Genomic DNA, 16,086 nt, shown 5'->3' with positions numbered 1-16,086 from the left:
ATTAGACATGTTAAGGCATGCATGCATTAGACATGCTGATTAAGGAATTAAAGACAGAAGTTCTTCAAATTAAAACCGAACACGTGGAAACAGGAAAGGAAATTAAAATATGTATTTTAAGGGAGAATCAAAAACTGCGGAAAGAAAATGTGGAAATAAAACATGAAAACCAAAAGATTAAAGAAGAGCTAATAGAGATCAGGGAGAAAATGGAATGGATAGAGAAAGATAAATGAAAAAACAATGTAATTATGAGTGGAGTTAAAATACGTACTGAGGACCAAAAAGCATTAAAGAACTATCCAGAGTTTAATCAAATCATATCTGAAAATAGAAATTGATATCAGAAATGCACGTAAATTAGGAGAGAGGACATGTTTAATAGACCTTAAAGGGGAAGAAGACAAAGAGAAAGTTATGAAGAATAAATACAAGCTTAGAGAGATTCATGAGGAAAGAATATTTATAAACGAGGACTTAACAAAAAAGGAACTGGAAAGAGCGAAAAAAATAAGGGGATTTGCAAAAGAAGAAAGAAATAAAGGTAGATCAGTTAAAATAGGTTATAACAAAGTTAAGGTAGATGGAGTAGAGTGGAGATGGAATAAAATCGCAGAGAAATTAGAACCTGCTCGAACAGATGTCCAAAAAAACTAGAAGAAAATATTTGGGATAGAAAGGAGATGTATAGGGCAATGGAAACGGATTATGATTTGAGGAGCAAGAAGGAAAAAGAAAAGGAGGGAAATTATGGGAAATTGGAAAAACAAAATTGGGATATAGAAGTTAAAAAAAATGTAAAGAAAAATAAGGATGGAAAAATATATGTGGCTACATGGAATGTCCGAGGCACTTACACGGAAGGCGCACTTATTAGACTGACACAAATTATGAGCAATTATGCGATAGATATTATGGCTATCCAAGAAACGAAACAAAAAGAAAATTTTACCCAAGAAATAGGAAATTACATATACTTTAACAGTGGAGCAGATGATAGGATATTTGGAGTTTTTGGTGACAAAAAAATTAAAATCGGAAATAGTAGAATTTCTGTCCATTTCAAATAGATTATGCAAATTAAGAATAAGAAGTAAATACAGGAAAATAAGTATTATTAATGTACATTGTCCAACAGAAGAAAAAGAAGAAGAAGAAAAAGAAGAATTTTATGAGAGAATTGAAGGAGTCTATAATAAAATTCCAAGATACGATGTCAAAATGGTAATTGGAGATTTTAATGCAAAGATAGGGAAGGAAGAAATATATAAACCGATTATAGGGAGCCATAGTAAGCATAATCAGAGTAATGAAAATGGAAAGAAACTTATAGAGTTTGCAACAGAGAAGGACCTACGGATAGTAACAACATTTTTCCAACATAAGAATATACATAAGGGTACATGGACTTCACCCAATGGAAAGACAGTAAACCAAATAGACCACGTAACGATAGAAAGTAAACATATTAACTACGTATTAGATGCAAGAAGTTATCGAGGGGCAGATTTGGATACAGATCACATGCTAGTGAAGGCAACGTTAAAATATAGAAAGCCGACTATAGGGCAGAAGAAAGGAAAAGTAAATAGTAAGTATGATGTTGAAAAATTAAAGGAGAAAGAAATTGTAAATGAGTTCCAAAGGAGGATTAAGAGGGAAATAACCGGAAGTGATGTAGAAGAAAAATGGCAAGAATTTGAACAAATTATGGCGGATGGTGCACAAATTTTGAAGAACGATGAAAATAATGTGAAGAGTAAGTCCTGGTTCAATGAGGAATGTAAAGAGGCAATACTTAAGAGGGAGAAAGCGAAAATGGTATTCATAAAAAATAACACGACGAATAACAGGGAACACTATGACAAATGTAGAAAAGAGGCCAAAGTGGTATGTAGAAAAAAGAAAAGGGAACACATAGAAAAATAAATGCAGAACCTGGAGGACAAATATGAAAAAAAGAGAATAAGGGAGTTTTACAGGGGTGTAAAGAACGAAAGAGGAAGAGATCAGCAAAGCAAACAATTGTTTTGTAAAGATAAACAGGGGCAACTTGTGGGAGGAAGTCAAGGAAGTGTGGAGAGATGGGCGGAGTATTTTCAAGATGTATTTGGCGTAGAAGAAGAAGAAGAAAGTGATGAAGAACATTACCTAGGACTGAATGATTACGAAGAGGTGCCAAGCAAAGAAGAAATAGGAGAAATTATTAGATCGTTAAAAAATCATAAGGCACCTGGTGAAAATGGCATAGTGGCAGAAATGTTGAAAGCGGGGGAACAGGAAATGGAAGAAAAAGTATATGACATAATAAAAGAAGTATGGGAAAAAGAAGTGATGCCTAATAGATGGAAACAATCGTTAATATGCCCCATACATAAAAAAGGAGATCGGATGGACTGCAATAATTATAGAGGCATTGCGTTGATGGATACGGTCTATAAGGTAATGGCGATAGCAATTAAAAAAAGAATAAATTTAGCGACGGAACAAAAAATTGTGCAGTATCAATGTGGATTCAGAGAAAATAGATCAACCATAGATCAGGTATTTGTTTTAAAACAAATAATAGATAATAGTATAGATCAGAATCTGCCTCTTTATATGGTATTCATAGATTTTAAACAAGCGTACAATAAAATAAAAAGATCAAAAATATACAGTTCTATGGAGAGCATGGGAATAAAAGGAAAATTAATAAAACTCATACAAATGACTCTAAACGATACGGATTACAAGGTAATGATTAATGGTCAAACGTCAAAAAAATTTAGAGTTAGGAGAGGTTTACGCCAAGGTGATCCCCTGTCAACAACGTTATTTAACATCGTACTAGACTCGGCAATCAGAGAAAGCGGAATACAAACTACGGGCACAATTTACAGACAAACAAGTCAGATAATGGCCTACGCTGATGACATCGTGATCCTGACAAGAACGAAGAAGAATCTAATTAACACAATTAAAAAGTTGGAAAGAACAACATGGAACAGAGGTGGTTATAAATGAAAACAAAACAAAATATATGAAGATAGATAAAACTCCAGAGGTTAGGCAAAACACAGGATGGTAACGGAAGGGAGACAATATTATTTTGAGGGAGTGAATAAATTTAATTACCTAGGAGTCACAATAACTATCAATGGTGAAGAAAAAATTGAAATACAAGAGAGAACAGGAAAGGGAAATAAGTGCATGGGTGGCTTACTTAGGGTATTCAGGTCAAAAAATATTTGATTTATGGATGTGAGACCTGGAAGCTTAAGGGGGCGATTTAGTATGTATATTTTTACCATGTAACAGAGCTTCAGATGAGGACACAAATCGTCGAAGAAACTAACATAATTGAATATTATTATATATCAATGTATTCGCAATGGTTCCCGCTAGTGTGTGAAATAAATTTCAATGCTCATGAGAACAGAAGAATAATTTAAATAAATGCCAAAGTACCTCAATTTTTATCATACTGTTAGTCTGTCAATATATTGGATTTACGACGGAACTAGGTCAGGCACAATAACCAAACTACTTCACCCACTAGAGCGGACACTTAGGATCGTTTGTATTTAATTTTCAGATTAATATTTATTAACAATTCTATAATTTGTGTCCTCAAGTAAGATGACAACATTTTACACACGACTCCATGTTTATTCTATACTTAAACCAGAATTGTAGTGATTTTCTATCTCAAACAAGAATTTGTAGCTATAATTAGTTTGTATACTTTGTCACAGGTGTCGCTACCCTTGAAAATGAAAGCGAAAACACAGAGTTGGCTTATTAAAAATGCGTGCTAAAATAAAGCATAAGGCATAGAAAATATAGTACTAACGTTATTACTATATTTTCTATGGCATAAGGTGGCCATATTCTTAGCCGAGAAATACTGAAATTTCTGGCGTTTTTAGGTACTGAAATCTTTAAAAGTAGAACGTGTAGAACAAAAGTAAGCACAAAAATAAAATCCATGATGTTTTGTTTATTCATTGTTACCATTTAAATTTTCCCAAATAAAATAATAACTAAAAAAAAAGCGTTTGTAAAACATGCGTTTGATGTTATCCTAACCCCACACTTTAACAATTATTTTCACGTACTTATAAATAAAAGTAAACAATTTTATATGTAGGACTAAGCAAGTAAATGTTATAAGAATATTTACATGTGGAATTATATATAAAAAAGATAGTATTTTCGTAGATTTCAGTACCTAAANCGGGTCCGGGGGCTTTTCTGTTTTTAAGTCTGCGTATTGTCAGTCTTAGTTCGTCAGGTGTTGCGGGGGGGATTATGTCATTGTCTGGCTCTCTGTCGACGCCTCGGGCCGCGCGCTCAGCCACTATCTCGAATTCCTCGTCTTCCTCGGGCAGCTGAGGCAGTCTACACTGCAGTTCCAGGCTATCGGCGAAAGCCTCGGCCTTTTTCTGGTTCGTGTAAACTACCCCCACACTACTGTGGATTGGAGGAATTTTACGGCGAGCGGTCTGTCGCAGGGCCCTCTGCGTTTTCCAGAGGCTGTTGTCTTGTGGATCCAGCGACTCCAGGTGCCTAGCCCAGTTATCCTGGGCCAGTTCATCCAGAGCCGCCTTCACCCGTCTGTTAAGTACGTTTAAGTCATGTCTGTGTCGGGGGAGGCGGGTGCGGGTGGCAAGCCGTTTCGCACGTCGTCTGTCACGTATTAAGTTTTTTATGTCATCGGGGAGGGTGCCCCGGGGGTTTGTCAGTCGGGGGACAATAGTCTCCGTCGTAGTCTGAGTCAGGGCGTTTTTAATGTCAGTCTCAAGGGAGAGGATTGCCGCCTCCAGATCATGGGTGGTTTCGATGACTGGGAGCGCCATGTTTCCTTGCATTACTGTTCGGAAACGCTCCCAGTCAGTGAACCTCCTCGTGAAGGTGCCTTCATATCTCTGTCTTCGCCCCAGATCCAGAAATATTGGATTGTGGGCGGAAGACCCTTCGTATTGGGTGGATATTTGGGCATTTAACGGTATAGATTTTAAGAGGGCAATGTCGATAACGTCGGGGCGTCCTACGGGTCCGTAATGTGTCGGTTCTGTCGGTCCGAGTATCGTCAAGTCGTCGTGTCTGTCTTGGTAATTCAGCAGGACGCGACCTCTTGTGGTCGTCGTCCCGCTGTGCCATATGGGGGACTTCGCGTTGAAGTCCCCGATGGCAATTGTCTGGGGCCAGGAAAGGATTTTGTCTAAGTCATTGTCAAGTAGTGGTAGTCTGGGTGGGTGGTAACAGGACACCACCGCAACGTCTCCATGCCGTAGCGATCTCACCGCTATCGCCACGGCCTCTGTGTTTTGAGTTTGGAGCCGTTGCAGCGGATAGTGGTCGATGCACTTCTTTACTATGAGTGCAACACCACCCCCGTTACGGTTTCTGTCATGTCTGTATATGTCATAGTCAGGGATGGAGGTACGGGATGCCTCGCTGAGGTAGGTCTCCTGGACAGCCATAACGTCTATGTTTAGACGGTTCAAGATGTCCACGAGTTCCGTTTTTTTGGCCCGGAACCCGTCAAGGTTCCAGGACGAAATTCTCAGCGAGGAGGGTTGGGAGGGCCGACGAGCCATTAGAAGTCGAATAATTTTTGCATATTCGACACCATGGTCGTCAGCTGGACGCAGAAGTCCTGAAGACGCTTTGTTGCGTCAATCAGGGCCGCCGCGCCCGGTTGGGAGGGTGTCGTGTCTGTGTGTGTGCGTGTGGTGAGGTGTTGCGTTATTGTTTTTGTGTTTTGTGTTTTTCTGGTCATGTCAGCGTATGTGCGTCCTGGGGTTGTGTTTGGGGTGGGTAGGAGGGGCTGTCTGTGTGTTTGTGTAGTGTTTTGTGTCGTGTGTGTGTCTGTGTTTTGTGTTTTTGTGTTTTTAGCTTTGGGGTACTGAGGGCACCCCATATAGCTGGCGGGGTGTGGCCCGGCGCAATTTGCACACCTGGCGGGCGTTTCTTTGGCCTTTTTGCATACGTGCGTGCTGTGGTTTTCGCCACATTTTACGCACTTTGGCTCAGCTGTGCACCGGGTCTGGCCGTGGCCGAACCGCTGGCACCGGTGGCACTGTGTGGCAACCCGCTGCTTTCGCTGCAGCTCTACTCGAACCACGAGCGAGCAGCAGCGGGTTACCTTCAGGATGTCCTCCTGGTTCTGTGGGGCCTGAACTAGGACCAGGGGCATTTCCTGTTTATTTTGACGGCTCGCCATGCGGTGCACTATTGCGCCGGGGAACCCTTGTCTTGCGAGGTCGAGTTGGACCTCACTTGGCGAAACACCCGCAGGTATTCCGCGTATCACCACCCTCAGCGTTTTTTCTTCGCTGAGGGTGAAGGTGTGGTACTCCTCGCCTTTGTCTGTCAGTGTCTTTGTCAATAGTCTGTGGTCATTAGGTGTGTTTGGGTATATGGCTATACCGTCTTTAGTCAATTTGGCTTTTGTGTAGTTAATGTTAAGTGTCGTGAGTATTTTTTGTACTTGCGTCCACCGTTCTTGCTTTCGCAAGATTACCGGGGGGACTTGTTTGGTTTTGTCTGTCTGTTTTTGTGTGTTTTGTGGGGTATTTTGTAGGGCGCTTGTGGAGGGTTTAGGTGTCGGGGGGCGCGTGTTTGGTGTTTGTGTCGTGTTTTGTTTGTTTTGTCTGATTTTTTATGTCTGGGGGCTTCGTCCTCGCTAGAGGATTCCGCTGTGTGTTTTTTGCGTTTCTCTGTGCGTGTGTGTTTAGGGGTGTGTGTGTGGGGTGTGTGTGTGTGTGCCTGTCTGGGGTATATTGTCTGTCATTTGTTTGTTGATGAGTTTGTCGAGTTTTTGGTGTAATTTAGTGGTGTTTTCGTCCGAAAGTTTAATTGTTTTTTGCAAATCGACGATTTGCTGTGTCATGTTTAGTATTTGTTGGTATTGTCGGGTGTTTTGTTCTGTCAGTTCGTGTATTTGTTGCTTTAGCGTTTCGTTTTCATGTTTTTGTGTTTGTAACTGTTCGTATAAATCTGTTTTATTGGTCATGTTTTTTGGTGAAGCGGAGACCTCTTGAAGAGGGTCTTTCGCTGTCTGTATCGTCCATGTATATGTATATGTTCTCCTCGTTTTCGGAGTCCGACATTTTGTGCGTGTATGCGTGCGTGTGTGTGTGTAGAATCTGCCTCTTTATATGGTATTCATAGATTTTAAACAAGCGTACGATAAAATAAAAAGATCAAAAATATACAATTCTATGGAGAGCATAGGAATAAAAGGAAAATTAATAAAACTCATACAAATGACTCTAAACGATACGGATTACAAGGTAATGATTAATGGTCAAACGTCAACAAAATTCAGAGTTAGGAGAGGTTTACGCCAAGGTGATCCCTTGTCAGCAACGTTATTTAACATCGTACTAGACTCGGCAATCAGAGAAAGCGGAATACAAACTACGGGCACAATTTACAGACAAACAAGTCAGATAATGGCCTACGCTGATGACATCGTGATCCTGACAAGAACGAAGAAGAATCTGCTTAACACAATTAAAAAGTTAGAAAGAACAACTTGGAATAGAGGGCTGGTTATAAATGAAAACAAAACAAAATATATGAAGATAGATATAATGCCAGAGGTTAGGCAAAACACAGGAATCAGGATGGTAACGGAAGGGAGACAATATTATTTTGAGGGAGTGAATAAATTTAATTATCTAGGAGTCACAGTGACTATTAATGGTGAAGAAAAAATTGAAATACAAGAGAGAATAGGAAAGGGAAATAAGTGCATGGGTGGCTTACTTAGGGTATTTAGGTCAAAAAACATTTCCAGAAATGTGAAAAAGAGAATCTATAAGACTGTAATAAGACCTGTGGTGATCTATGGATGTGAGGCCTGGAAACTTAATGTAAGAGAAAAAGGGACATTAGAAATTTTTGAGAGGAAAGTACTAAGGAGAATTTATGGAGGGAGGAAGGTAGGAGAAATGTGGCGAAGGAGATCAAATGAGGAGCTGATGGAAATGTACGGGGAACCATCCATAACGAATGTAATAAGGTCGCAGAGAATGAGATGGTTAGGACATGTAGTAAGACTGCCAGATGAGAGAACGACAAGGATAGTGCTCACAGGAGGTATAGAAGGTAGAAGAAAAAGAGGGAGACCCCGGACTGGATGGCTTCAAAAGGTGGAGAGAGATCTAGAGGAAATGGGCATTAGGGACTGGAGAAGGAGAGCAAGAAACAAAACTGAATGGAGGCGTATATGCAACCAAGCCATGGGCGTACTCGGCCCGTAGTGCTGAATATATATATATATTAGGTCTCGATTGGTTCACTGATCAGATAAATAAATTGCCATAACCTATACCTATTGTACGTTACAAATACGTAATAATAGATAACAATTTAACTATCCGTTTATTTAACCAAATATTAATCGAGACTTAATATATTGTCTTTAATTATTGTAATTAAATCACTGCATTTAANTATTAGTCTGTCTGGTATATTATTTGTCGGGGGTCGCAATTTTAAAGAAATGTATTCTAAAATAATGCAAATAACTGATAAATAAAGTAAAAACTTACCTGGGCATAACCCTGGCACAGGTACCTGTAACAAAGATGCCGACGGCCTCTATACTTAAGCCGGGGATTAGGTCGGTGGTTAGGAGGAAAGAAAGGGATTCTTTCCAGGTAGCCTTAATAAAGGCAGGTAGATCTTGCTCGTTGCAATGCACTTCACTTCACAATAAACACGTCTGCTCAGTTCGGCCGCTCGCTCGAGAATGATGTGACCGAGAAACACAACACAAGACGACATCCCCCTCCTTCCCGCTAACCTTTTCTGTGTCAGAGACAGCCAGGATCAAGAAACGAAGACAACGACACACCCACACACACACACACACACACACACACACACGCGCGCGCACGCACACCCACACCCACACACACACACAAACGCACACACGCACACACGCACACACACACACACAAAAGCAAGCAAGTCCCACAAAGCACCTACACCGGCGCATTCGCGGTCGGGGGTCGGGGTAAACGACACATGGGGCCCACCTACGAAGACTGTCTAAGCCTACACGAGATGAGGTATCCCCCTCGATCCCAAATCATTGAGGTTAATTTCTGGCGCGTATGGGATAATAAATAAAATTTGTCTGGCAACCCGTTTTACTCGTCTGGCAACACTGTTTATTCATTGTCATTTTTGTCTATAAATTTTGTAGTAGTAAGGTTATCTATCTTAAAGTATATTAATTATTATTGTTGAAAAATGAAGAAACAGTTTTTTCGTGTTAAACAATTAGCAGATCAAACGTTTTTAAGGTAAGTTTGAAAAGCAAAGGAATAATAAAAGTATATAGTTTTTTTACTATTTACAAAAGATAACGTAACGTAAATTATGCAAAAATATGTGTAGTTATATTTTATATTGTATACAGTACTTCTTAACAAATAGTATAGTTCATATTTAAAGAAAAGTTAATAGTCAGTTTTTTTTTAAAGGATATAGTTGAAATACAACACAATAAAAAAATTTTTGGAGGTACAAATGTTTATTAATACTTTGTTCTTGTTTTTTAGTTAAAATGAATTTGACATCAAGTTATCTAATCAGTATTTTTTTGTATTCAGGAAATTCTTTAAATTATATCTAGCAAGGTATTATGTTTTAAAAAAAATATATGTTATAAAGAAATAATACCTTGCAGGTGGTCCGAAGAGACATTTGGTAGCGAAAAGAGAAAAAAATATAACGATAACGGGTTGTTTAATTCTCTTAACTATATTTTCCAAGATACTTTTTCTACTCATATACAGGGGCAACTTTTAATGGAAATAAATGGATTTATATCAAGTTACCGTAATAGAATTAGCTTTTGATTTTTTGTTGAGATTTTCAAAAAATGTAAATGTTTTATGAAACGTCACTAGATTTACTGTAAAAAGGTATGAGTGTTATTTGTCGCTATTACATTGTTCTGAAGAAATATGCATTTCAATTTTCAACTGCAGGTATACAGTTTTTTTTCGATGTTTAGTGTAGGGATCTGGGAAAGTAGCAGAGATATAAAAAAGCTTAAACGAGGAAAGATGTGCAGTTTTATTATCCTTATTAAATGTCACTTTTATTTTTTGATAAAACCTCACAGCTACCTAGATATTTGAAAAAATTCGAATATGACCAATTCCTTCAGATGCGTATAGCTCCATTGCTATTTATTTTACACAAAATTTTATAATTACAATGTTTCAGGTTTTTGCAGTGTTAGTAAGACAGTGTGATCAAATTGTTCGGGTACACTTTCGATTTCAAATTGTAACAGAAACTTCAAGTTTTTTAAATGTAAAGCAACCCTAACGTGTTTCTGAGACGTGTCTAAAAATCATTTTAATTTTTTCAACTTCAACACCCTGTATCCCGAAAACTAAATGTTTATGAGCAACATTGTATATGACTCTTCCCCATTAATTTTCGTCATAGAATTAACACATTCATTCCATTCGAAATTGCCGCTGTTATAGGGAAGGTGACATGACATCTGTTAAGTAGAGTGTTACTATCACTGTTTTTTAAATATTTTTGGGTAGGCAATTTTTTGAATTATTTTAAGAAGAAATGTTTATAAAAACGTCCTGAAATACAGGTTGTTAAAAGTTTCAAAATAATCTCATGTACGTTTTTGCAGCCAATCATTTGCAACCATTTGCAGTCACCACAATCACACATAAATGACCCACAATCTTTGACTGAACTATTGTACTAAGTCTTCTAACATTACAGGAAAAAATGTAGTTCTTCGACGTATCCGATTACAGATGTGCTAGTGCTGTCCATCTGTAATCAGGTAAAAAAAGGTGAAATCCAATGTGCTGCATATTTTGGTTTGCGTATGGACTACATAAATATAGATCCGTCGATTTGCAGTGGCATATTGTTAGTTCTGGCTCTTTAAATAGTAAAAGACATATAAAATATATTATATACATTTATATATTCTCAATGATTGAAAGAATATATTTTCTTGAGTGTCAAACAATAATTTAAAAAATATTGTTATTTAGATAATACAAAGTAATAAACCTCTTTTCCTCATTTTAGTTATATAGTCATACCTCAAATTAAAAGATATAGTTTATAAGGTGCATAGAGAGATATTAACCTTATTTTTGCTTATTCTCCCATATTAGGTGTTACAAAGTTGTAAACAATTCCTTTCTAATAACCCCAAAAGTAAAAGTCTTAACGGATTAAAATCCGGACAGCGAGAAGGTCAAGAAAAGTCACTACCTCGACCAATCCAACGGTTTAGAAATGCTTGATTTAAATGATCTCTCACCAATTGACTATAATGAGCAGGGGCACTTTTGTGCATGAACCATATTTGTTGTCTAGTATACTTTGAGAGGAAGTTCTTGCAGTTCAACCTTGCAGGTAGAGCGATAGGCCCCAAAATAAAATTTCCTATAGTCCCGCACCAGACAACTGAAAATTTGTGTTGGAAGTGATGCTCTTTTATTACGTGTGAATTTTCTTCGCTCCACACGTGAGAGTTTTTCCAATTAAAAACACCTGTACGGGTAAAACAGCTTCATCTGTAAAAGCAATTCTCCTGAGAAAAGTGTGATCCCTGTTATTTAACTGGAGAAATCGTTAACAAAATGTTCATCTCAGCGGGCGGTCTGGGTTTAAGAGATTTTGTACAGTGTGAAAATGGAAATTGTAACTGCTGCATGTGGAGCATAGTTAAAATGGTTTTGCCGTCAACTCCTGTGACTGCCGACAAACGATGAATACTAATTCCGGGATTTTCTTCTATTCTTTCTAGAATTTGTTCTTCGTCTTGTACCCTTCTTTGAATGTACCTTCCTTTTCGTGAATTAGACCAAAAGTTTCCAGTTTCTCCTAATCTAATGAATAAAGAAGCAAACAATGTATGTGAAGGCTGTCTGCGATTCGGATAAAGTTGTTGTAAAGTAGCACGTTCACTAAAATATTACTGTGCCACTATATATACCACTACCATGTCTCCTCATTTTCAAAATTCATAAATTCATTGTGACGAGGCATTTTCAGAAAAAAACTTTTGCCAAATACAAACTTGGTAGTGACTTATCGAAATTGTCATGTTGTTATGGATACGTACTTATTTCCAAAAAATATGGGGTATGTGTTAACACGTTGAAGGACAGTAGAAATTTTTGTAGGTTACCAATTTTGGCAGTACAGTTTTTTGAGAGATAACTGATTTTGAAGTATTACTAACTATTACTGTTACTAAAAAATAAGTGAGAACACATATTTTCGTAGTTTTTGACTACATTTATTTATGGCGCTGATGGACGTTCTGCTACAATAATAAGTGTTTAACTATCGCAAAACTGACACAACGCTGATATGCGTTCAACGCTGTACAGCATTGCGCCATATTACGACTGCAAAGAACATCATTGCCGTGGCACAACGCTGATCAGCGTAATTTGTTCTTGTTGAATTAAAAGTAAACACTTAAGAAAAACTGCTTTATTTTCAAAAACACATTACAGAATAGGTATTATTTAAACATTAAATAGGTTTCTTCATTTCATGCCACTCCTGAAAACATTCAGGACATAATGGTGGCTCCTCAACACAACCATTACACCGGTACCTTGTCTCCTTACGTATTTTTTTACTTCTACATAACCTGCATTTAAAAAAAAAAAAATTTTTGTTCGACTTTGGGGTTGGTTCACCAGGGTTTCTTTCAGGCCAGTGGCCTTGTGAACTTGGTCCAGGAATCACGTGCTCGGTTTCATAAGAAGCCTGCTCTGGACGTCGGTTGTCATGCTTTTGGCGCCGTATCAAATGTTTTGCTTCAATATTACTAGGTAGTTGAATTAGACTTTTTATCAATTCATCTCTAAAATGAAGAAATCGGTATTTTCGAGAGTTTCCCTTACAGAATTTTCGAGTCAAATAAAATGCATTCCACACTGTAACATCAAGCAAGTGAAAGAAAACCTTCTTGTACCAGCGTATTGTTTTTCTGGGGGTTGAGTAAGTCGCAGTCATTTGATCGCAGCGATCAATTCCTGACATGTGATCATTATATGTGGAAACTTCTATGGGTTTCATTTGTTCTTTTCCATAACGATTTTTCACTCTAATCATGTGAGGGTGATTTCGAGTAGTTATGACCAACACGTCCCGTTTGTCCCTCCATTTGGAAACATACACTTGTTTTCTGCGAACCCAAAAATGTTTGCCCTTCTTTAGTTTTCTTTGAACTAAATTTTTTGGATTACTTTTCCGATTGGTTCTTAGGGTTCCATTGGTATGAGTCTTACAATTTAGCAGCTTTTCGGACAACTCATAGCTATTGTAGTAGTTATCCATAAATAATTCATGGCCCTTCATGAGATATGGTTTCATCAGTCTCATGACGACAGCTTCGGTTTTAGTGTTATCTGATTCGTCATCCTCTTCTACAGGACTACTATATAATTCCATATTTAGAAGGTATCCGTCAGACGTCGTAAGCTCAAAAAATTTGAGTCCATATCGGGACTTTTTGTTCTTTATGTACACCCTGAACTTCAGTCTCCCACGAAAGTATAGTAATGATTCATCAATTGAAAGTTCCTTAGAAGGACCATAGGCACTCTGAAATTGCGATATTAGCATTTCTATGAGAAGTTGAATTTTATCTTTGCCTTTAGAATTGACTGGAGAACAACACAAAACCCTCAGTATTTGCTCGAATCTTCTAGCTGACATTATATAGGAAAAAATTGGGTGGAAGTACAATGTATCCGAATATGAAAAATAACGACGCATGTTTTTAGTAGAAACTTGGCCTTGTAACAGACACAACCCCAAAAATTTTTTCATTTCTTCATTGCTTATTGGGCGAAACCTTGCTTCTCTACTATGTCGCGTTTTAGGTCTATTAGTATTCATCAAAGCTATACCATAATTGTTTGTGCATTGGACTATGTAGTCCAATATATTTGGAGTGAAAAGACTTTCAAATAATTCCATTACTGTTGAACCTGGACCGATATTTATTTTCAAACAATTGCTGCTCTCATCGAAGTTGAAGTCAGGAATTGGAGCAGTGGTACTTTCCCATGAATCAGTATCGGAAGGAACTGGCGTAGAAGGCCTCGGTGAGGGTGGCGGAGAAGCCTCTGGAGAAACGACGCCGTTGTCAGGTAAAGGTTCAGAAGAATCTGAGGTTGTTTGTCGATTCGGTTCTTCCGGTATCAAAGATTTTTTGTTCTTACGAGCAAATCTTTTTTTTCTTGATACAGTGGATTTATCTGAGTCAATCGATGACGTACTTTCATCAGATTCTGATGAAGGTTTCTCGTAGTTCATATCAGAACCATACTCGCCATCACTATCTGCAAATGGATCTTTTTCTTCATCTGTAGACACTTCGTCAAGTAAGGTGAGCAACCGTTGCTGTTCTCTTTCATAGGGATCTTTACTGTTTTGACCTTCCATCTGAAATTTATAAAAACAACCTATTACTAATAAAAAAACTTTCTAAAACAGCAATAACCTATTTTTCATATAATTACATTGATATGCGGTATGAATGTATTTATTATTTATTCAACCTATAAATATTACGAATTATATGCAAATGTTCAACACATACTTACTGTTTTACAATAAATAATAAACTAATTACTAACAATAGGCCCATTCAGTAAAATTTTTTTATTGCATATTTCAAAAGTTTACCCTTTAATTAGTTAGTATGCCAAAAATAAATTTTTTGTTTCAACGAGAAATGTGTGAAATAAATTAATGAAAACAGAGCGCGGAAAAACGTTGAGCAACCATTGCCTGACGTCATAATACCGGTACGGGCGACTGGCAGAACACTCCTCTCGCTCTCATCCCATTCTGTGTTAATACATACGGTGTGTGGTTCGCTTGGCAGTTTCGTTAATCATTGTTTTTAAGTCTAAATGGGTCGAAACCGAGAATTGTACAAATATTAAATAGTTCCGGGCTGCAAAAGTACCTCAGGATCGACTCCGAATAAAATATTTATTTCATTACCGAAAAATGAAAAGTTTGTGTGATGTTATCCACGGTTTCCCCAGCCACGGTATGCAACTCAATACCACCTTCGTTTTTCTTTGGTTGCACGTCTAGGGGGTTGTAAAATATTATTATTTGAACATTTAGAGCACAATTTTCAACTTTATGCCGGAAAAAAAATTCTACCCTATCTAAATGTTCGTGTTCACAAAAAATTCGAAATACGTCGGCGAGAGGGACCTATAAGCAGTTAAGAACCACTCTCGTTTTTCTTTGGTTCCCCGGCTAGGGTTTTGTAAATATTATTATTTCAACATTTAGAGCAGAATTTTAAAATTTATACCGAAAAAATAAATCCATCTAAACGTACCCTTTCACAAAAATTTCGAAATACGTCGGCGAGAGGGACCTATAAGCAACAGAGAACCACCCTCGTTGTTCTTTGGTTGCCCGTCTAAGGGGTTATAAATATTATTATTTAAACATTTAGAGCAGAATTTTCAAATTTATGTCGAAAAAAAAATTCTACCCCATCTAAACGTTCCCGTCCACAAAAATTTCGAAATACGTTGCGGGAGGCACCTATAAGCAATTTATTTAAATAATAATATTTTACAACCCAAAAACGAGGGTGGTTCTGAGTTGCTCGCACATACACGTCGTCGCATACATCCACAAGTACCGAGTCTAGTACGTTGGGTACATTTGTACAAAAATGGAAAGCACCAGAAAATGTAGAAAAGCGAACCATTTATGTCATTGAGAAAAATCCGAAAATGTATTTAGATATTCCAAGACATTCTATGTTTATAATAAGTAAATATGTTGTGTGAAAAATGCATTTCAACAAGACTTGATGTATATCTCTTATACACTCTCTATTTATACACTTAAAAATATAGGTATATAATATAGGTAAAAGTATAGCATATATCTACACATCTCTCCGACTGCTCGCGACTTGATCGCCGAGTGGCCGGTATCGTGACGTCATTAGCTGTTCTCTCGCAGTGTTGACCTTTTTAAGGGTCTTACAAATTCAGACTTAAATATATCACTTAT

General features: G+C 37.6%; 2 protein-coding genes across 2 annotated transcripts in view; both read left to right on the top strand.

Annotated features, from left to right (window-relative positions):
• The first annotated feature begins 695 nt into the window (after nucleotides 1-695).
• LOC111692049 (craniofacial development protein 2-like) lies at nucleotides 696-1,929 on the top strand. Its single transcript, XM_023455748.1, has 2 exons — nucleotides 696-1,017; nucleotides 1,139-1,929. The coding sequence occupies exons 1-2, from the start codon at nucleotides 696-698 to the stop codon at nucleotides 1,927-1,929; spliced, it is 1,113 nt and encodes a 370-aa protein (XP_023311516.1).
• Nucleotides 1,930-9,175: 7,246 nt separating this feature from the next.
• The window catches only part of LOC108912633 (rho GTPase-activating protein 44), a 60,729-nt gene continuing 53,818 nt past the window's right edge, over nucleotides 9,176-16,086 (top strand). The window contains exon 1 of the mRNA XM_018717931.2: nucleotides 9,176-9,308. Coding sequence (XP_018573447.1) covers nucleotides 9,256-9,308 — 53 coding nt within the window. The 5' untranslated portion in view covers nucleotides 9,176-9,255. The remainder of the gene's footprint in view (nucleotides 9,309-16,086) is intronic.

Source organism: Anoplophora glabripennis, unplaced genomic scaffold (assembly GCF_000390285.2).
Source record: "Anoplophora glabripennis isolate ALB-LARVAE unplaced genomic scaffold, Agla_2.0 scaffold815, whole genome shotgun sequence".
NCBI lineage: Eukaryota > Metazoa > Arthropoda > Insecta > Coleoptera > Cerambycidae > Anoplophora > Anoplophora glabripennis.
This window is presented reverse-complemented; position numbering and strand designations above follow the sequence as displayed.